Below are 22,934 nucleotides of genomic sequence, written 5' to 3' on the forward strand. Positions count from 1 at the left end.
TGGAAGTCACTTAGTGCTCTCATTCTCAAATACTGGTTGAATAAAGTCCAGGTATTCGCACACAGTCAGTTACACTGCCTCAAGACAAGCACACAGTTTCTGTGATGCTTGTCTTATTGTGTTAAGATATTAACATAACACTACACAGGGTGCTTGAGGAGGGAAGGTCACACAGTGATACTATAAGTAATTCTGAACCAAAAAATGTTATATGAACATAGGTCCACAATTGCTTCGTTAAGGAGGTATAGGAATTGAAAGGAACTTTAATTCTGAAAAACTTATACGCAATACAATTGGACTGTAACATGATTTTCTTGAAAACAACATTACAGGGAAGTAAAGTTATGTTACCCATTTTTACATAATGTTTATTTACTTTGCATTTAGTACATAATGCATTACAACATGCATGTTACATGTATTCAGTAGAAAAAGATGTGCCACGTCTTTTACAAACGACTTAAACATTTATCGTACAGATGTTGTATAGTTCACAGAGTAGGTTTGAATATCCCACCACGAACGTCAATGCACTTTTGCAGCGATAACATATTGTGTTGCTTGTTCAATTGCCTGTGGTTGGTTCCTAAGCAATTCAGCAGTGTCCATGATGTGACAAAGCAGTTCATCTCGTGTATTTATCTTCACTTTGTGCACCTCTGATTTCATCTAACCCCATAAACAGAAATCTAAAGGTGTAAGGTCAGCAATGAGGGTAGGTGCAGTTGAGATGGTCCGTCACATGTAAGGTAACATGTGGAGGGGCACCGTCATGTTGAAACTACATTCCAGTTCAATTGGCTAAAGGAACGTCTTCCAATAGTTAAACAAATGAATTTTCCAGAAAATGCAGGTACCTCTCTCCCGTCAATCACTGATTGATAATAAATGGACCTATCAAAAGGTTACCGATCATGCCGCACCAAACATTTATGGCAAAATGAACTTTGAAATTTCTATCCACTGAAGTGTGTGTATTTTCCTGTGACCATCGATGATTATTGCATGTGTTGTTTATTCTACGGCATGAAGACTGGGCTTCGTAGTGAATAGTATGTATGGAAACAAGTGACTATTCTCAATTACCCAGTGACAGAACTGAAGTCATTGGGCATTGTTGCCAACATTGAGATTTTGGACACGCTGTATGTGAGATGGATACAGGTTTTCCGCATGTAATGTTTCCCATACACGTGTCTGTGGGACATTCATACGCAGGGACATTCTTCGTATACCCGTATTGGGACTTCGCTCAACATTTGCGATAATTTCTTCCTGTTCTTGCAAAGTCTGTTGACGTGCACGCTCGGACGAAAAATATCTACTTAGAAGAGAGCCTGTTGCACGCAAAGTGATAAACCCTTCGGTAAACAACCTGCGATCAGGTAATCGTCTAGTCAGAAAGCGCCTCCGGTATTATTCTCTTGCAGTGGTAGCACTACCGTCGCAGAAGTCATAAACATACACTATATCTGTATATTCCTTACTACTGTAGATGTGTGGCATTGTTAGCAGAGCTTGTACGAACTCAGTTAACACCATACACTACACAGCGAACCAATCCGTCAACAGTACACTACACAATGTGGCTTACACGGCACAACTACGCAAACAACGGGTGATTGTACTACGTATGTCACATGACCATAATACGTGGTAGGTTGCATAGCGTAAACATGGCATATACCCGTGCACTGTTTGCAAGAAAATCACGTTACAATCCAGTTGTATTGTGTATACGTTCACGTTGAGTACATCAATTTTGCAGAATTAAAGTTCATTTCAATACCCCTACCTCCCTAATGAAGCATTTGCGGACCTGTGTTCATATAACATTTTTTTGTTCAGAATTATTTATACTATCACTGTTTAAAATATTGACCTTTCCTCCCCAAACATCCTATATATTTTAATGAATACGTTATGACAGTACTATAATTTTTTAAATTCAGCCAATAATTACTCAAAAGACAGAATAAAATTTTTGTTGCCCCCGAAAGCCATTAGATAGGACACCTTCAACTGTTACCGTCTTCCGGGTTCCTATAAAAATCACCTTGCATAGCAAGCATAAAATGTCAAACAGATTCGTTGAATGTTTGGAGGTGAATTATTTTGTACGAAGAGATGGGCAATCAGGTTCTAATCTATTCCCTAATTTTATACGTGTTTCTCCTCATTTAAAGGTACATGTGCAGGATATCTCAGCTGTAAAAAATACACAGGGGTTAGACAAAAATATGTTAACACTGCAAGAAATGCGTGTCTTGATCATAAATTTAGATGCTAGCCAAGTGTGCATGTGCCGCTGCAATATTTGACCACGAATGGCACCTGCGCAATGTCCTCAATACATTGCAAGTGTCAGTAGTGATTAGAACAATGTTCAGTTTAGTTGTGAGTGCATTATGTCTGAGCTAAGTGGTTTCAAACTTGGGCAAATTGTATGTGCTTGTATAGTGGGAGTCGAAGTGTTTGGTGTTTCAACAGGCACTGTATCGAAGATTTATACTGTGTACAGCGAAAATGGAAAAACATCATCCACTAAGTCACAGCACAGACCAAAGTGTGTGCTGAGTGACTGTGACAGTCAATGGAGACAAAGAGAGAGAGAGAGAGAGAGAGAGAGAGAGAGAGAGAGAGAGAGAGAGAGAGAGAGAGAGATGCATAAGTCACTGCAGAACTGAATATCACACTCCCAAACCCTGTCACCACCAAAACAACACAAAGGGAGCTCCATAAGCAGGGACCTGCAGGGCAAGCTGGAATTCCACTCATCAGTGATGCAAATGCCCCTAAAAGGAATACATGGTGCTGAAGGCATAAGAACCTGGATTCTCGAGCAATGGAAGAAATTCACTTGGTTGGATTAACCTTTTTCACACCATTTCGAATTTTACATCCCAAAAGCGAAACATAGGAGGGGTTGTGTGATGTTTTGGGCAGCCATATTGTGGTATTCCAAGGGCTCCACAGTTACCCTGCAAGGTCGTATTACTGCCAAGGATTGTGTGACCACTGCAGATGATCAGGTCTATCCCAAGGTACAACTTTTGTTCCCTATAGTGATGCAGCATTACATGATGACAGGGCCTCTGTTCACACAGCTCGCCATCATCCAGTACTGGTTTCGTGAGCATAGTGATGAACTGTCACATCTCCCCTGGCCACCACAGTCACCAGATCTCAAAATTATTGAGCCTTTGTGGTCTACTTTGGAGAGAAGGGTGCACGATCACTACCCACCTTCATCATCGTTACCTGAACTCGCCACTATTTTGCAGGAAGAATGTTGTAACATTCACTGCAAAATCATAAAAGACCCATATTCACACATTCTGAGACAACTAGAAGATGTTTTGAATGCCAGCGGGCTTCCTACACCATATTAGGCATAGTAAAATGTTGTGATCTTGGTTTTCTCTTTTTTCTGTCCAACCACCGTGTGTTGTTCTTTTCTAATTGCAAGCAATAACTGATATAAGCTGGGAATGGTCAGAGCATACTACTCATTTCATTTATACATATCTTGTACAAGTCAATGACGAGCACACCACAGAATGTGAAAACTGCAACATCAATAAATTAGGCAAATGACAATACATAACTGATTAGGACTGTAGAATTGTTTTGGCATCAAGACTTTAGTTTGATGTGAAACCCTCACATGCTACATTCAGAACCTTTACCACAAGAACAGCAGGACTTTTTTGATACCTAAACCACACAGCAGCTTCTTATGGGTGTCACATATGTCAATCATCTTGTTCTCACATTCTAACACTCGAGACTGTTTTTTTTCACTCACAGGTTCCTCTTTCTTATTTGACCAGCTGCTGATTAGAGGTGCATATTTTTGTGCATGTTCACTTATTAGTTCTTCACTAAGAAGATGCAGAAATTCATTATGACTGACAACTTTCCCTCTAGGAGCTCTATAAAGACTGCATACATTTATTCCAGCAAAAATTCAAAAAAATTGTAGAATGCTTGTACTAACCACCTCCACAAAGTTGATTTCACAGAACATTTTCTTGTCACCTTTTCTGGTCTATATACACCCTGTGTTTCATTTTATTGTTAATATCCTACACTTTCTATACTTGAATGAAGGGCAGAGAGAACAAGAACATTTTTTTTATTTTATTTTTCTTGCCTTGATAAAGAGAAACAGTTGCGTCTCAATGCTTCATCACATTAGTCTCATACAGTGGTGCTTTTGACACACTGACATTGGCATCCTCTTCTCGAACCCACTCACTCTACCAACTAAGCTTACATTCTTATCAATAATTCGAACAGGTGCAAAGATGTGAAAACCTCTGTTATCACATTCCTTCTACTTCATGACAACATATTTCAGAAATGGTTTCGTTCTGTGACTGACGTTCATCCTTTCCCAGTTCTGGAAATCTGATCAACATATATTTAGTCCCTACAATGGTTGCTAAACAACATTTGATGCCAAAATTATCTGCCTTACTAGCCACATACTGTGTAAATCTTCACCAGCTGTTCATCGAACATTATGTTTTGTCCTCAACTGTATAGCAAGGAATTATTTTCAATGAAATGATTCCAAACTTCTGATACCAAAGACAACTTGTCTGTTTTGAGTCTTATTGAACTTTGTTTCCGGATATCAGAGAGCTAAAAATTCATAATGTCTTCAAATCTAACCCTTGACACTGTATCATTAAAGAACCTGTGACCAGACGAATGCAAGTCACATGAATATATTTGCTGTTAAATATACCATACTGTATGTTAATAGTTCCTCACTGCACATTCTGTCAGCAATATTATGTATCTTGGATATGTACCTGTATCATGACAACTGGTCCATAAGACCAGAAATATGTTTTTCCAACGATGGCATGTCACTGTCAGGTCAGACTACTGAGCAATATGGCACAGTGTTTAGCACACTGGACTCGCATTCAGAAGGACCATGGTTCAAACCTGTGTCCCGTCGTCCTGATTTAGGCTTTCCATGATTACCCTAAATTGCTTCAGGCAAATGTTTGGATGGTTTCTTTGAAAGGGCATGGTCGACTTCCTTTCCCATCCTTCCCTAATCTGATAAGACCTATCACCTTGCTGTTTGGTCTCCTCTCCCCAATGCACCAACCAACAGGTCAGACTTATTTTAATATTTTAAATGCACCTGAGAATGGCTACAAGGCCGAAATCAAGATTTTGTGAAATAAAGGCACAATTAACAGTCAAATAGCTGAAATGTCTTTCAAAAATTTCTAGATGACTCTGGTCCCCCATAAACGGAAAATCATTAACAATAGGTATAAGGAGGCCCAATAACCAGCTCCGAAACTTTGGCATACATTGCAACACCATGTTACTATCATGTGTAACGCAACTTAACATTTGCTAAACTATTATGTGACATGTGTCTAGTGAAAAGTTAAGTGGTCAAAATGACAGCTGTCACAATTCTAGGTATACAATGAGAAATAAAGGCAATGATTATAGTTACAGGTCTGCAATTTCTACAGTGCAGTCACAACACTTCAAAGCTTTACAACAAAAGGAAATGTCATTACAGACACAATATTTCAGATCAAGTTCTGCTTCCATGGCTCTAGTGTTAAACATCATGACATGGAACTGACGAAGGCTGCATATGTTTATATGGACTCTCCCTCCATGATGTTTGTCTACAAGTCCCCAAACCAGCAACCATGGTCACTGAGTACAATAATGGATGAGATGCTGATCAACTGTATTCCAAACATGTTAGGTGGCCGAAGGTCATGTAAGATGAATTCACAATCCATTCTTTGTAGGCCTGAACACACCCCATATCACATGTGCCTTGGCATTGCCTGACTGGAAGGAAGGGCAGTACGTACTACCAGAAAATGTTTTATAACAGCTATTTGGACAAGAGAGTGATCACCCTAAGCTGTGGTTACATTCCATGATTCAGTTCCCACTTGTCATTCTATCCACACGTGAATCACTTCAACTGCAACATGCCTTGTCTAAGCCAAAATTACATATTATATGACAAACTATCTGCCAGATACCTATCACTCTGCCTCATTCAGGCACGCTCATATGCTGATACAACACACTCTGACATAGATGCTGCAAACTGGCAGTGTCTTTTGACATTTCACTTTCTTTTAGGACTTTCCACCAACTGAGTTCCCACCTCTGTAGATGAGGTTACTGTGTGGTGGGGCTCAACTTGAAGATAAACCCGTATGTACAATGGTAGTGGACGAGATTTTCACTGCAAGTACTTGGGCGGAAGGGGTGGAGTGGGTTTTTTATACAGTTCTTGATCACCAGTCTTTGCATCAACATCCTAGGTTACATTCCACACATCTCTGCAGTGTCTCGTGAAACCTGGGCACATAACACTACGGATTGTCATCCAGCAATCCATCCATCCATCCATCCATCCATCCATCCATCCATCCATCAATCCATTGGATGGGGATGTTAAGCTTGGTGGTCCCCTTATTGCTATCTGAGAGGAGTAGGCTACGTGCTGGTACCACATTTCATCCTTAGTTAGTTAGTTATAGTTAATTACATGTCCCATAGATAATTCGAATGTTTCTTTCACTGAAATTATGTGGAATGAGTCAATTACAGGACATGTATACATGATTAGTGTTAATGTTAATGAAAACATTAGTTCTACTCATGAAACTACACTTTTTTTGCTGGCTACCAGGTTTTAAGTAAAAAAGAGAAGGGTTATCCAGGAGAAATAATTTTAAATTAGATTTAAAACTTACTTTGCTACCTGTCAGACATCTCATGTTATGGGCAAATGATCAAAAAATTTTGTTGCTGCATATTCAACTCCTTTCTGAGCCACTGACAGCTTTAACAATGGGTAACAAAGGTCATTTTCCCCTGTAGTGTTGTAAGTATGGACATCACTGTTCTTCTCAAATTGTGATGGATTATTTAGCAAATATATGTATTGTGATGGTGCAGTTAAAATGCCTAGCTCCTTCAAGAGGTACCTACTTACTACTTGCTTTTGTGCTATCAATTCTTTCTTTATAAGTGACAAGTTCCCGAGAAAATTATTCCATATGAATTATTAAGTGGAAATACGCTAAATATGTCAGGAATTTGACACGTTTCTTTCCAGTTGAAATTTTTGTCAATATGTACACCCAAAAATTTGGAGCATTCTACCCTATTTACTGACTCCTGCTCATGTGATACATCAATTGTTGGTATGACTATTTGTTGCACGTAACTGAAAGTAGTGTGTTTTTTCCTCTATCATCACACTCAACACAAACATAACACTGCACCACACATGCATGCGTTACACTCACCTACATTCCACAAATACATATAAGACACAACTCTCTCATATCCACAAGGAAAGTGTCAATGGGCACAGAGGAAGCAACCCTTCAGAAAGATGGCTGAACCCTCCATGTGAAATATCCCAACCAACAATGCCATATGACATTGACATTTTTACCAACTGTGGTCAGTGTAACATTGCCCTTCCTGTTCACTCAAAGACTTGGACCTACATATAAGTGAAGTATCATGTTGAAATTTTCACAAATGTTAGTGTGTATAAATGTATCTCCAAATCATTTTACCTTCTTTTTGAAGTGGTACATACATAATTTTCAATCAAATCCATCACTTAATTTCCACAATAAATCTTGATTTGTTAGTACCTCTTGTTTCATGATGATCTTTTTGATGTTACCATCTGTTATATGTGTACTACATAAGTAAAGCAGTCATGAATCTCAAGGTTAATTTGGACCTCAAGTGCTTTATATGGAATTTTCATATCATATTGGATATGCTTTGTCATCTTTACATGTAAGAACTTTTTCATTTAGTATTCGTAAACTCCAGTTTAATTTGAAATCTAAAGAACGGAATATCTGATACTAAAGTAATACCAAATTTTACAAATAATATTTTTACAAACATAAGCTATGTAAAATATGGGGTATGAACAAGGGTGGCATAAATGATTCAGTAGTATAAGCATATAAATTAATCAGGGTGGCAGGGGTGTCATTAATTTGCATGGCACTGCAGCTACATCACAAGAAAGCAAACTTCATCTACATAGCAACTCTCTTGAGATCTACATTATAGAATTATATTTCATGCAATACAGTTTCAAAGGAATGATGTAGAAGTTTGCACTGTCTTGCGAAATGTGGAAAAGTAACTGAATAGTTCCCAGTGCCCATTCTGATAAATTACTTACTTGAACCTAATTCACTTGAGAAAACTATTAAATTGGGCAACAGAATTGCTGGTCATAACTTACCTATAGGATGCAAAATTTTAATATGTCCTCCAATATACACTCATCATTTCTAGACTGCTTTTGCTGTCAAATTCAGAATGTTCACCTCGGAGCAGCCACAAATTTATCAAACACCTGCTTGTAACAGTGAAAACACCACAGAACAAGAAACACTGATATAGCAAGTGAACTGAGCACAACTTCCTGTTTCTGGGTCAAACATATGAAACAAGAAAGTGTGGTACCAACTTGTACAGAATAAAACTGGAAATTTCATTCGTGAAGACAGTGCCATCTACTGGCATACTTACAATACATTTTGCTCTAAATAATTTTAACACATTTTAAAACTTAAGGGAAAAGGTGATAGCACTAAATACAGCTGCATACCACCAGGAAGAAGAACACTGCATATTACAATTGATCTTTCCTCCCCAAAGAAGGAACTAATAGTCCCTAAAGCTATAGCAGTTTATTGAACTTTTATGCGTGTCTCCATCAGCAAGGCTTAAGGTAAGTACTGGCCAGCAATACTAACAATTTTATATTTACTTAAACCTTCAGGGGTGTGTTTTTTTTTTAAGAAAACAGATTCTACCACTTACAGAACTGATTATTTGTAACTGTACTGCTAGCAGAGCAATTTTAGTGATAGTGGAGAAAATTCTGATAAAGCTTTGGCATAATACATTTTGAAGTCTAGCACTCTTACCTTTTGCCAAAATTCCAAAACAAGGGTGACATACTCTACCCTCAGCATTGTCCATGTAATCTAAACTTGCCTTCAGACTGCAGCATTTTGAACACAGGACCTAAAAAATAAAGACATAATTAAAACATATTCAGGAAGTATTACATGATACAGTGTTTTAACACTATCACTCACTGGTGGTAAAACTTCCCCAGTGTTAATTTCTTCTTCAGGGCTCTAGCTGGCAATGTTGCCTGACCTATCATCTCTAGAGAGTCAGGACAACTCAGTTTTGAGGCTACATAACAAAGCAAAAAGGGTCATTCTGTGTTTATTTTGGAAGTCCATCACCAAAATGTTTTCATTAATTTAGCAAGCCTTTGGGAGTGGTTGCTAGTGGGCATCCATCAACCTACCAAATCGATAAAAATTTGACGTGTGTGTGATTGATTGTATTCCGACAGACAGTACCACTGTGAATGCAGCTTTCTATTTAGAAGTGCTCAAAAGACTGAAAAGAGAGCTCACATGGTGTCAAAGCTACATTAAGGACAAGTGGAAACTGCATCATGGCAATGTGCCAAGCCATTGCACCTTCATTGCCAATGAATTTTTCTGGCCAGGACCCACACCTCATTGCTTTCCAATTGTTGCTACAATCTAAACTGCCCCCCCCCCCCCCATGGTTTTCTTCTTTTTTTATTGAAAAGGAGGTTTGAAACATTGGGACACAATTGTGTACATTCAGGTTTGTGTTACATCGGCTCTAAAGGACATCCTGGATAGGGCCTGGAAACACCACCTCGAGAAGCATAGTAGTATGCTATTTCAAACATTTTTTATTAATTTTATGAATATGTACAGTAAATAATTTTTTATTACATTTTTCACATTATTTATGTAACTCACCACATATTTGCTAAGGCATTTCAGGATTTTAAAATGCTTTCTGGTATCTGATTTTCAACTCATTGAGATGTGGCAATCAAGTCAATTTCTCATCAAATATTAAATCCAAAAGCCTAATTAACTTGCTGGAATTTAAAATGATACCTTTCATGCAAAGTCAAGGCAAAATAAAGAGACAATGTAAATAACCAAAATCAGTGGAAACAGTTTCCATATGAAGAACATTTAAAGCCAGTTCCTATGTTACTATTAGGGAATATAGTACGCTTTCGACTTTACAGTGAACCATAGACAGGAAAAATGAATGAGTACATGAATGGATTAACAGGCCATCACAAAATGCAAAGGGAGAAACTGTGAAAACATGTAAAAAATTAAAAAAATACCTGTGGATTTTACAAATTCTTACTTTCTGGGTCTGGAATTTCAGATACATGCCAGTGGCCTTATAGATACACAGCTGAAGTACTTGAAAGCAACTGTATGCTACGTTTAGCCTAATAGGTAGCACATAAGTGGCAATGTATTAGTTCATTATACTGTCAGTTTTTATGTAAGTTATGAACTGATATATTGATTAGGAAATAGCAGCTGAAATACAAAAGCAAAACAGTGTCTATCTGATAAAAAGCACTACCTTTAAGTATTTCATAGTTCTAAAGGTTACACAGTGTGACAATTACTTTGTATTATTCTGTTACTGTTTCAGAGTTGCTTCTATGGATTACACCTGTGTGAGTTTGGTGTCATCATGCTTTCTTGTGCCCGAGGTGTGTGGGGGGGGGGGGGGGGGGGCAATAGAGCAAGACATTAAGCAAAAATCCCACCCTTCTAGTGAATATATGAGCTTCAAGGCTAAATTATAAAAAAAATTATCACTGTTACTGAATTATGCTACAAACATCAGTCAATGTTTGTAATTATTGATGGGGCAAGTACTTTCTTCATTTCACCATCTCTTGAAGAGCTTGTTGCCATGACATGTGACTGTATGTGTTTTGATATTGTAGTGTTACTGTTTTATAGAGTTACTGTGCCATGGCCACATTTATCACTTGAGTATTCCTCTGCATTTTAGTTGGGAGTCTATTTGTATTTTAGAACTAGAAACTAACTTTATATACATAAATTGTTTTCACACTATTAATATTGTCATCACATTCATTTGTAGGCACCTTTTTCATTTTTTATTAATTTTTAATTACAGGTATGTCATGTTCACTTCCACAAGGATGATGTTATTTGGGAAACATAAATTGTGGACGAAAGGACTGGTCAGTTATTAAGAGCCCCCCTTCAAAAACCACGTTTGAGACCAGATGCAGTTCCATCACTACTCCCAAACTGTCCTTCCTACCTTTCAAAGGAAGAAAGCAGACGTGAAGGGCCACAGGAGAAAAAGCAAAGGCTTGAAAATGAGCAGTTAGCTGCAGTGTTACAATATAGTTTAGCGTCACAGAAGGACCATGAAAACACTTTCAGCTTCAGTTCTTTACAAGAGTTGATGTTGCGTATGAAGAAAGTGGAATTGCCCAATGAGAGGAATGTGATCGAAAAACACAGTGATTTTGTGTGTTTTTTATATATAATAAGAAAACCAGCACCATTAATCACACATTCTGTCTTTATAGATAGTAATTTAAATGTTTCGTTGTCTAAGAAAGATGTACAAATTAAGACATTAGGAAAAAGATCTTTCCCTGTAATTGTAACCAATATCCATGAAATTGTCAGTGTACTGCAGGAGTTTTCAGACACAGATTGTGGGCACTCAGAAACTTCTATAGATAGTATTGTAGAGATAGTGAAAGACGGTCTAGGAATGCTGAAAGACAGTTTACAGAAGAGTGAAAAGGAGATGGTAGACTTTAGATATGAACAAGTTAGTCTCATAAATGTCAAGAAATTTAATCACAGGTTTAATTCTACATTTATGATACTGTGTTGTTTGCTATTTTAAATTTCATCTCATGCTTATAATTTTTTACGTAGCACTTCATTAATGAAAATGCCACATCCAAGCACTCTGCGTAGGATCTGCAGCAAATTTAATGTGAATCCATCTCACGAAAGGCTTGGGGGAAGTTATTTCCTGTGCTGTGCAAGACAAAAATTTCAATACTTGAACAGCGATGATGTCAATGTTGTTTTGATTGTAGATGAAATTCATCTAAATTCTTATTTGGAATATAAAGGAGGTAGTGTTTTGGGCATGTCATAAAACTTGGAATGTGCTGCAAATTCAGCGTTTGTATTTATGTTGCAGAGTGTCAAGTCTGTGTGCAGGGATGTTGTTCACATTTTACCGGTGAAAACCATTTCATCTAATGCATTATACGATGTGCTACTGGCCATAATAAATGGCCTTGAACTAATAGGCTATAGGGTTTTTTGTGTGGTAACTGACAACAACAAAATCAAGAGCAAAACCATGTCCACGCTTTCTCTGCATAAAGCTATTAATATAGTTTTTAAACATCCATCTGATCCTAATCGCCCACTTTTCTTTTTAATTGATGCCATACACATTGTTAAATGCATAAGAAATGTGTGGCTGAAACAAAAAAATGACGGTAAAGATATGTTTTATCCTCAGTTTCTATAGTTCAATTTTTTTATCTTGGCGGTTCGCGCATTCCCGCCCAGACGCGGAAGGTTGCTGCGTTGCCAGTTGTACGCGCCAAGAGAAACAGCGCCATAGTATAGTTCGCAAACTTAACGTTTAGGGGGGAGCGCGTAGTTTATCAAGTAAAGCTACCACGGCCGCATTAACCCTTTCGCTGCTACAGAGACATGCTCCCCGCATTCCGCGATGTGCGCGATTTTGTCATTGCACTGCTTGCCTGTGCAGATGCATGGTGTTTCGACTGCTTTGACACAGTTTATCATTCGATTTCACAAAAACTATTTGGCCGAAAAATATGTTTTTTACACATCTTGTTGGCTGATGTGTAAAAAACAAATTTTTGGGCCAAATAGTTTTTGTGAAATCAAATGATAAACTGTGTCAAAGCAGTCGAAACACCATGCGTCTGCACAGGCAAGCAGTGCAATGATGACAAAATCGCGCACATCGCGGAATGCGGGGAGCACGTCTCTGTAAAACTGAAGTGATATCAGGTGTTCCCCAGGGAAGCGTCCTGGGACCTCTGCTGTTCCTGATCTATATAAATGATCTGGGTGACAATCTGAGCAGTTCTCATAGGTTGTTCGCAGATGATACTGTAATTTACCATCTAGTAAGGTCATCCGAAGACCAGTATCAGTTGCAAAGTGATTTAGAAAAGATTGCTGTCTGGTGTGGCAGGTGGCAGTTGACGCTAAATAACGAAAAGTGTGAGGTGATCCACATGAGTTCCAAAAGAAATCCGTTGGAATTCAATTACTCGATAAATAGTACAATTCTCAAGGCTGTCAATTCAACTAAGTACCTGGGTGTTAAAATTACGAACAACTTCAGTTGGAAAGACCACATAGATAATATTGTGGGGAAGGCGAGCCAAAGGTTGCGTTTCATTGGCAGGACACTTAGAAGATGCAACAAGTCCACTAAAGAGACAGCTTACACTACACTCGTTCGTCCTCTGTTAGAATATTGCTGCGCGGTGTGGGATCCTTACCAGGTGGGATTGACGGAGGACATCAAAAGGGTGCAAAAAAGGGCAGCTCGTTCTGTATTATCACGTAGTAGGGGAGAGAGTGTGGTAGATATGATACGCGAATTGGGATGGAAGTCATTACAGCAAAGACGTTTTTCGTCGCGGCGAGATCTATTTATGAAATTTCAGTCACCAACTTTCTCTTCCGAATGCGAAAATATTTTGTTGAGCCCAACCTACATAGGTAGGAATGATCATCAAAATAAAATAAGAGAAATCAGAGCTCGAACAGAAAGGTTTAGGTGTTCATTTTTCCCGCGCGCTGTTCGGGAGTGGAATGGTAGAGAGCTAGTATGATTGTGGTTCGACGAACCCTCTGCCAAGCACTTAAATGTGAATTGCAGAGTAGTCATGTAGATGTAGATGTAGATGTAGATACATTCTTCCTTCCCCCCACATAAATGACTTAATTTTGTTTCGAAGTTCAACACAGTTATTGTGCAGCATTAGATGTAGTACATCATTGCACGAAATTTTGAAGAGTTTGCAGAGGTAAAAGTCCATAGCGTATCCTTTCCGTATGTTCGATTTTAGTTGCCACTAGAAATTTCAAAAAATTACATTCAAACGAATGAAATTCATGAAGGAAGACACTTCGATATTGTTTTTAAACAAAGAAAATATTGAGCACTGAGTAAGTTATGAACTCAGAACCTTTCACTTAGCAGCTGTACACTTTAACCACTACACCACCACTGCTTGTCATGCAATACAACTCACGGAGGACTTTAAAATATCAAGCAAAATACCGACAAACACTGTTGGTATGACTATGAATTACTCACATTTCGTTGAAGTACAATAGGAAATAAACAATTACCGCTGTTCTTTATTGCGAAAAAGCGGTTAGTGAGAATTAGGCTATCGCCTGAATTAGGAGTCTTATTGCTTGTTTGGTTTAATTAATTAATAGAATATGAAGCAACTGGTATAAAGAAAGCTTTTTCCAAACTTTCTACAAAAGAAAGTCTGCTATCAAGACACTGCTTTTGTTCAGTTACTTTATTTATGACTGAACGTTTCTAAAACTGATGACACTCGTCCGTGCTCTGCACTGCACTCGAGCTCTGGCAACGTCGTTCTCTGTTCATTGGCTGACTGTGTTTTGTGACGTCAGATGCGCAGAACGAACCTAAGCTCGGCCGCCGTCATGAATGACGCGCACTTTAGTTAGAAAAGAAGTGGAAGAAAATAAGTTTTCTGTAGCTTCTTTTAAAACACTGAAACAGATTTATGACATAGATTCCAGTTCTTTAGTAAAATATTGTCACACATTGTCTCTCAAATGACTTTGCCCTACATCGTTAGAAAACCAGAGCATGAAACTAGTGCTGCAGATATTCAATCGACATGTGTCAGAGGGCCTTGAGGTAGCTAGTGATAAATTTGATTTGAGACATGCACCATCAACAGCAGAATACATTCGAATAATAACAAAATGGTTTGATGTCATGAATGTGAAATCAGTGTTTAAAGGGAAACACAAACAGAATCCTTATATGGATCCGTTGACAACTGATAGCGTTTCTATGCAATTTTTGCTAGATTTTCTAGACTGGCTTGATGTGTGGAAAGCAAAGGGTTTGTCAAGTGGGTTTCTCACAAAAGAAACATTTTTTGCTATTCAGCATACAACATATGCCGTTTTAGAGATTGCTCGATACTGTACTGAAGAGCTAGGTATGAGCTATTTACTGACAGCCAACCTACAAACAGATGTGCTTGAGCGGCGTTTTGGAAAGTATAGACAGCTTGCAGGTTCCCAATACAATGTTTCAGTGACACAAGTCTATGAAGCAGAAAAGAAGCTTCGAATTCAAAGTGTAATGCCTTTAGTTTTATGTTCTCCTTCCTATGGCAATATCACAGTAGGGGCCATAAAAAATTTTATGTTTTCTGAAGTTGAAGAAACAGACACATTAGACATAGAAGTCAGTGTAACTGTAGACGATGTTCTTTCAGTGAAAGATATTGCAACGTCTTTAACTTTCATTGCAGGCTACTGTGCTCATGCAGTGATTAAGAAGCTGAAATGTGAGAGTTGCCTTAATGAACTTGTGATTGAAAAGGAGTTGCCAATAAACGAACATTTTAGTTTGATACAGGGACTTGATCATGGAGGACTAAAATACCCATCAGACACTATTTTAAATATGATTGTCTACACTTATATTGTCGTCAGCGAACTTCTAAAAGAACTTGAAAGAGATTTTCTTGCCTGTATGAATCAACATGCTATTGCCTGTGCAGTAGCACTTGCTACTCTTCAAGAAAATGGCTTTTTATTATTTGATGGGGTATGCTGCAATGGACATTCATCCCAGGCAATAACGAAAAGTGTTGTTTGGGTTGGTGTCAACATATTTATAAACAACTACTTTAAAAAGGTTAATGGAAAAAAATTTCAAAAAACACTCAGCAAAAACTGCAGACTCTTACAACATAATTTTGAAATCTTTATCTTACATTCTTTTTAAATCATTAATACAAAACCTGTCATCAGTAATATTGGCACATCAACAAACGCCTCTTAAGCTAAACTAATTAGGTTAATCTGAAACTAGTCAAACTTACCAAATTGCAACTTATGGCTGAGAGTTTATATAAATATTTTAATATACAGCTGCTAACAGCTATCAACACTAACAGCCTAACTTGAAATTTTTATCAAAGAAATTAATCTTTAATATAAAGAATCTTACACTAATTCTTTCTCAGTTGAAGTTTGGGTGGTGAATGATACATACAGGGGGGAGGGGAGGGGGTGTGGCAGGCAGAAAGGACCAATAGTAATCTTTTTATAGTATGTGAAACCTAAAAATCAATTCACTTGGTTTTCCGAGTATGACTTAAACCACTTCTTTGCTGCACGCCTTATCCATAGTATTTCTAATTTGTGTAATAACGTTATGTGGCCCAACATGGCACATGCCTTTGACAAAGACAAGACAATGCCATTTTGATCACCTTCCTTTATTATTTTGAGAAAAACTTACACAAACTGTGCTATAGCAGGCTCCACTTCTTTTGAAAACAAGATTAGTTTGTTTTGGTGATAAATATAGTTCCCATTCTTCTATAACTGGAAGACAAGAGCAAAATTGCTCTATAGTTTTCTACATTCTCTGCAACACTTTTCTTTGTAAACTGAAGTTATTACTTTAGCTTGTGATATATGTGAGAAATCTGCCAATTTGTAATGATTCATTAATTGTTACTGTTGAAAAAGCTACTATAGTATTTATGCATTCTTTAGGTAGACAAACTTCAATTTCACGTAGTGTTTGTGGTGTTCCTCTGTCTTCAACTACTGTCATTGTTATGAGTCCAGATGTGCATGCTGTGACAATTGCCTCTCTTTTTCTGAGTTTACTACTTTCTCTGCAGCTGTTATAACTGTTGTTCTGTCAACATTTTCTTATGTAGATCATATTTGTATATATTTTACTACCATTACAAATGGAGAAGCTGGTAGAGGAGGGCTTTGCAGTACTTTCATGGCCTTCTTTGTGTATAATGATTGGCAGGTCTCCTCATCTAATAGTAATGTAATTGTGGAACAGCTCTCACTTCTGTTACAAGCACTATTGAGTGCCACTAATCCTCAGGTTGACTAATGACTGAGCTCTTTAAATAGATGCTTGCTCTGTGCCGTGAAGTGCCTTCTTGTTAGCTCATCTTCACTGAGGAGGAAAATATTTGAGGTGGACTCTCAGGTATGCCCTCCTGTTGGCTTTTTGAATATATCTGTTTATAAAAGAATATTCAAAAAGCTTAAGCCTATCACAATTGCTTTTCACTCACCTAATCCAATTAATGTGTCCAGATCCAACTTGTGCATTACTGATCATATTCCAACACCACTTGACACATTTTTGCACATAACATGCACTTACATATGGTAATTACTTGCAATTTACAGGGTGACCTCATATAATGTCTACATGCATCACCATTTTTCTACTACAGTGCTTTCATATGCATTCTTCCTACACAAAACTTTATGGTGCAGTGTTTTATTTGCATTCTTTTAGTGTCCCAGTTACTTAAAGACCTTCCATTACTACCCTGGAGATTATAAAATAGCAATTTAATAATTAATGTTGTTCAAAATTTATCATTATCATTCCTAAAATTATGAAACTTAAGTCTCGATAATGTGCTTATTGTTAATGTTTGGACTTTGTGTCCATAAGTCTTAATTATTGCTGTACATCTACACTCCTGGAAATTGAAATAAGAACACCGTGAATTCATTGTCCCAGGAAGGGGAAACTTTATTGACACATTCCTGGGGTCAGATACATCACATGATCACACTGACAGAACCACAGGCACATAGACACAGGCAACAGAGCATGCACAATGTCGGCACTAGTACAGTGTATATCCACCTTTCGCAGCAATGCAGGCTGCTATTCTCCCATGGAGACGATCGTAGAGATGCTGGATGTAGTCCTGTGGAACAGCTTGCCATGCCATTTCCACCTGGCGCCTCAGTTGGACCAGCGTTCGTGCTGGACGTGCAGACCGCGTGAGACGACGCTTCATCCAGTCCCAAACATGCTCAATGGGGGACAGATCCGGAGATCTTGCTGGCCAGGGTAGTTGACTTACACCTTCTAGAGCACGTTGGGTGGCACGGGATACATGCGGACGTGCATTGTCCTGTTGGAACAGCAAGTTCCCTTGCCGGTCTAGAAATGGTAGAACGATGGGTTCGATGACGGTTTGGATGTACCGTGCACTATTCAGTGTCCCCTCGACGATCACCAGTGGTGTACGGCCAGTGTAGGAGATCGCTCCCCACACCATGATGCCGGGTGTTGGCCCTGTGTGCCTCGGTCGTATGCAGTCCTGATTGTGGCGCTCACCTGCACGGCGCCAAACACGCATACGACCATCATTGGCACCAAGGCAGAAGCGACTCTCATCGCTGAAGACGACACGTCTCCATTCGTCCCTCCATTCACGCCTGTCGCGACACTACTGGAGGCGGGCTGCACGATGTTGGAGCGTGAGCGGAAGACGGCCTAACGGTGTGCGGGACCGTAGCCCAGCTTCATGGAGACGGTTGCGAATGGTCCTCGCCGATACCCCAGGAGCAACAGTGTCCCTAATTTGCTGGGAAGTGGCGGTGCGGTCCCCTACGGCACTGCGTAGGATCCTACGGTCTTGGCGTGCATCCGTGCGTCGCTGCGGTCCGGTCCCAGGTCGACGGGCACGTGCACCTTCCGCCGACCACTGGCGACAACATCGATGTACTGTGGAGACCTCACGCCCCACGTGTTGAGCAATTCGGCGGTACGTCCACCGGACCTCCCGCATGCCCACTATACGCCCTTGCTCAAAGTCCGTCAACTGCACATACGGTTCACGTCCACGCTGTCGCGGCATGCTACCAGTGTTAAAGACTGCGATGGAGCTCCGTATGCCACGGCAAACTGGCTGACACTGACGGCGGCAGTGCACAAATGCTGCGCAGCTAGCGCCATTCGACGGCCAACACCGCGGTTCCTGGTGTGTCCGCTGTGCCGTGCGTGTGATCATTGCTTGTACAGCCCTCTCGCAGTGTCCGGAGCAAGTATGGTGGGCCTGACACACCGGTGTCAATGTGTTCTTTTTTCCATTTCCAGGAGTGTATAATATTCTATTGTGAACCACTATAATCTAAAATTTTTCTCATTCCATGTGTTAGTGATTATTGACAAGAGTGTATGGAAGATGAATAAAAGAAATAAATAAATTCATTCATACACAGAATTTTTTTATTTCATTTGCATTCATTCATATCAGCATGGTCAGTAGATGAAACTTGTGTTACACTTCTAAACAATTAAACTGTTTGTAATAGTTTACTAGTATATATACTTTGGAATAATGATCTGTTAAAGTATTGCAACTAAATAAAGCTGAACCACCACCCCCACCCATTTCCCCCAACTTATGGAAGGATGAAGTATCTAAGCCACTCGTGAGTGCAGCCCAAATGTGATGCCAAATGAAGGTAAGTGTTCATTTTTCACAATTATTTCATCACAGGTCACATCACTTCATAAAACTTCTCAACAGATGAAATGAAAATTTATTTCGTAGTCGAAATTTATTTATGTGTAATTCATGCAAACAGTTTGTTTCAAAAGTATATATTTCTTAGTACAGAAACATTCTTTCTTCAAAGGTTTTCAGTTTAGAGCAGCGAAATTCTAACCTGGTAATCTGTATTTTGAGATGCCATGTAATTTCAATACATAATTGAAAATTTAGTTAACTTACAGAGAAAGAATTTATTGAAATTTGTATTGGCATACCAAAACTTTCTGGCAATACCATTACATACTCATCTTGGGTCAGTGAGATTTTCTTAATGGAACATCTAGACTACCACCACCTATGTAAGACCTTTTTGAAGTTTCCTGATCACATGGCTTTCACGGTTCTTTCTTTGCTATGTCTCTGGCTGCTGCATGTCTGTTTTGCATTGAGGGGAGTAGAGCTGTAGCTGGGGAGATACACTATTTTCAGTAAGTGGCAGATCTCTTTAGTTGACTAAATCAAATTAGAATTGACTATGGATTCTTTTTTCTTAATTTTTTAAATGCAACTCTACATGTGCATTTTCACAATGAGACACTGGTAACAGCATTACAGGTTTGGGTTGGACATACTCTTCAATAGTTGGTTTAATGAATGTGAATGCAAACGATAAACCAAAGCTACGTGGCTGCATTGACTTGAAGATCTTCATTTCAGCATCTCACATGTGTTCTGTTGGTTTAATTTCTTGGATTTTCTTCTCTTCACTGAACTTAGGACGTTCCTGGCTCAATACTATGTGTTTCTCTGTGCAGTTAATGCACTGTGGTGGTAATAACCATTTACTTGTTAATTCGTGGCTTGATCACACATTCCATGTGTTGCATTGCCTTTATCTTATAAGATAGTAAGGTGAAACCTCTGGGTTTTAAGGCAACTTAGGAGATTTGGCGTAATAGGCCTTACTTTCAGTCAAACGAAGCCTGCCTTAAAATACTTAATTAACACCAGGTACTGAAAGTAAACACAAATGCAACAGTTGTGTTTAGCATTTTCATTGTACTGTGTACTTCTGTGGCAGCATTGCATAGCATATTACATGCTCATGTGATTATTAGAAGATGAGCCCTCACCGGAAGCAGCAAGAAACCTAATATGACATTTGTGCACATTCAGTGATGCAAACTACAATATTTTTTGTTTATTTTGCAGGTTGTGAGGTGATAGGAAAGATAGGGATATGATGAAGCACAGTCAGTTGTCAGTAGCTGAATCTGACTATTGCTCACATTTTCTGTATAGGCTGACTTCACCAAGTTTAACTAACTGTTGACAAATATTGAATAATGTTATTATTCAATCAGTGTATTTTATTAAATAATGGTTCAGAATAGCTAACTAGGCCACTGTCACTTTTCCGCTGAAAAGTCACATCGTAGAAGTGCTATCTATGATCAGTGCAATAAACCAGATGAAAAGTAGCACCTCACTCCATGAGGAAGCTGATCACTATCGGGTGAATAACATTCGACAAGTATTTCCTGGCGGCAAACCATGATGATGAGTAAGGTAGGATATCAACATTGACTTTACAATGGATTGAAATTACAACAGGTGACACACATGGCAGCCGGTTTCCTTCGAGTTGGGGGAGAATGGGCCGCGCATCTCCCCAAGATGGGATGATAATAATAATAATAATAATAATAATAATAATAATAATAATGAGCATGGGGCACCCAAGAAAATTTTGCAGATGGATGATAGCTTGCTCCCACTTCTCAACTTGATTGATCAAGTCACCAAAAATTTTCACCAAAGTGTAGTCACACATATCAGTGTGTGTCACAGACACTGGAAATGTATAGATTATGTATTGTAAACAAAACTACTCAAATAGTTCTCACGTATACAAATTGCACCTGCATACAGGACGAACAATCCCACAACAGTTGATGCATTAAAAAAAAAAATAAATAAAAATAATAATAATAATTAGAGAAAACTTCCAAATTACAACACTTCACTTTTTGGTTCAATACTTACAATGTAATTAGCAATCTGTCCACACAGAATAGTTGCACCACAAATAATTTACTGGGCACAGCTGAGTGAAATTGAGACATCTTCCACTGTTAACACAAGAGACCATGAAAACAGGTCAGTTCAGGCTGGCTACGTGAGGTGAGATCAGGGGCTACCTGCTTATATGGTAAGCACTGTCTCTGAGGTGTCCTGAGGTTACCACATGCTAAGGCCAAACAGAGGGATCAGAAGTGTAACAGAACTGATGCAGCAGAAAGGCAGAGCCACTGTGGCATGTTGACCTGATTGATTCACTTCTATGCCATGGTTCTCTTATGGCTTACATGACACAAACTGATGGTTTAGCAAAACAAGGACTGGTCAAGCCTGTATTAATACTCCTTAGTTCTAGTCAGAGGGATAGCAGTCTGCCAGCCACCAGCTCTGAGGGCAGTCCAGCAATGCTCTATGAATCTAGAGTATCAACTAGTGTCCACCTCCACGCTGTGCACCTCAGTGTGCCCCATGTTCTGCAGCCTCTAGTCTGCATTGTGGGCTGCCGCTCACTGCTGTAATCAGTAGCCTTATCGAGTTGCTGATGCCGTCACTCCACCAGCTAAATAATATTGCACACTGGTGGACTACCTGTCGATGGACGCACCTCTTCACAGGCTGCCGCTTACATCCACGAGATGTTGGCTTCTCCAAGTATCACCACGACTGTTGTAGTTGATGAGCAATAGATGAATGTTTTAATAATGATGTTTTCATGATGATATATTCAACCACTACCACTTATCCAATCACTGCACCACTCCAACACCCAGGGTGGTTAACTAATGGCCTCCTGACTTCTGCAATCCCAGTTCCACCATCCACCTTAGAGGCCTGCCACCCCCGCCCTCTATAAGTGGTATCAGAAATGGTCACTGATGTCTGTAGCTGGGTCCAGGACCATGTTTTGATCCACAACTTACAGTTCAGCAATATGGTTATGCTGAGTGAGTTTTATATTTTTGTGGCCTTTTGTTTTGTATACTGCCATGATAGCTAGAAGTGAGGTGTATAAGAATGTGAAGGTATAATTTACCAAACCATGCGTACTGGCAGATTTATTACAGCTAAAAGGAAATTGTAGGGAGTACTATTTACAGCCAACGAGGTGCCAGTATTGTAATTTGGCAGGTCACAAACTGCATGTATGCAGCCAGTACCAGTTACATGTAGTACTTGCCAACATTATGGGCATGAGGCACATTAGTGTTCTTGAGTCTTGATTGGATGATCCATTGTACGGACTGATATCATTTTTTTGTACTTATGCTCAAAT

General features: G+C 39.0%; 1 protein-coding gene across 1 annotated transcript in view; it reads right to left on the minus strand.

Annotated features, from left to right (window-relative positions):
* The window catches only part of LOC126471471 (zinc finger FYVE domain-containing protein 9), a 429,993-nt gene that overhangs the window by 224,514 nt on the left and 182,545 nt on the right, over positions 1–22,934 (minus strand). The window contains exon 5 of the mRNA XM_050099668.1: positions 8,997–9,096. Within this exon, the coding sequence (XP_049955625.1) occupies positions 8,997–9,096 (100 nt within the window). The remainder of the gene's footprint in view (positions 1–8,996; positions 9,097–22,934) is intronic.

The sequence above is a fragment of the Schistocerca serialis genome, chromosome 3, assembly GCF_023864345.2.
Source record: "Schistocerca serialis cubense isolate TAMUIC-IGC-003099 chromosome 3, iqSchSeri2.2, whole genome shotgun sequence".
NCBI classification, from domain to species: Eukaryota; Metazoa; Arthropoda; class Insecta; order Orthoptera; family Acrididae; genus Schistocerca; species Schistocerca serialis.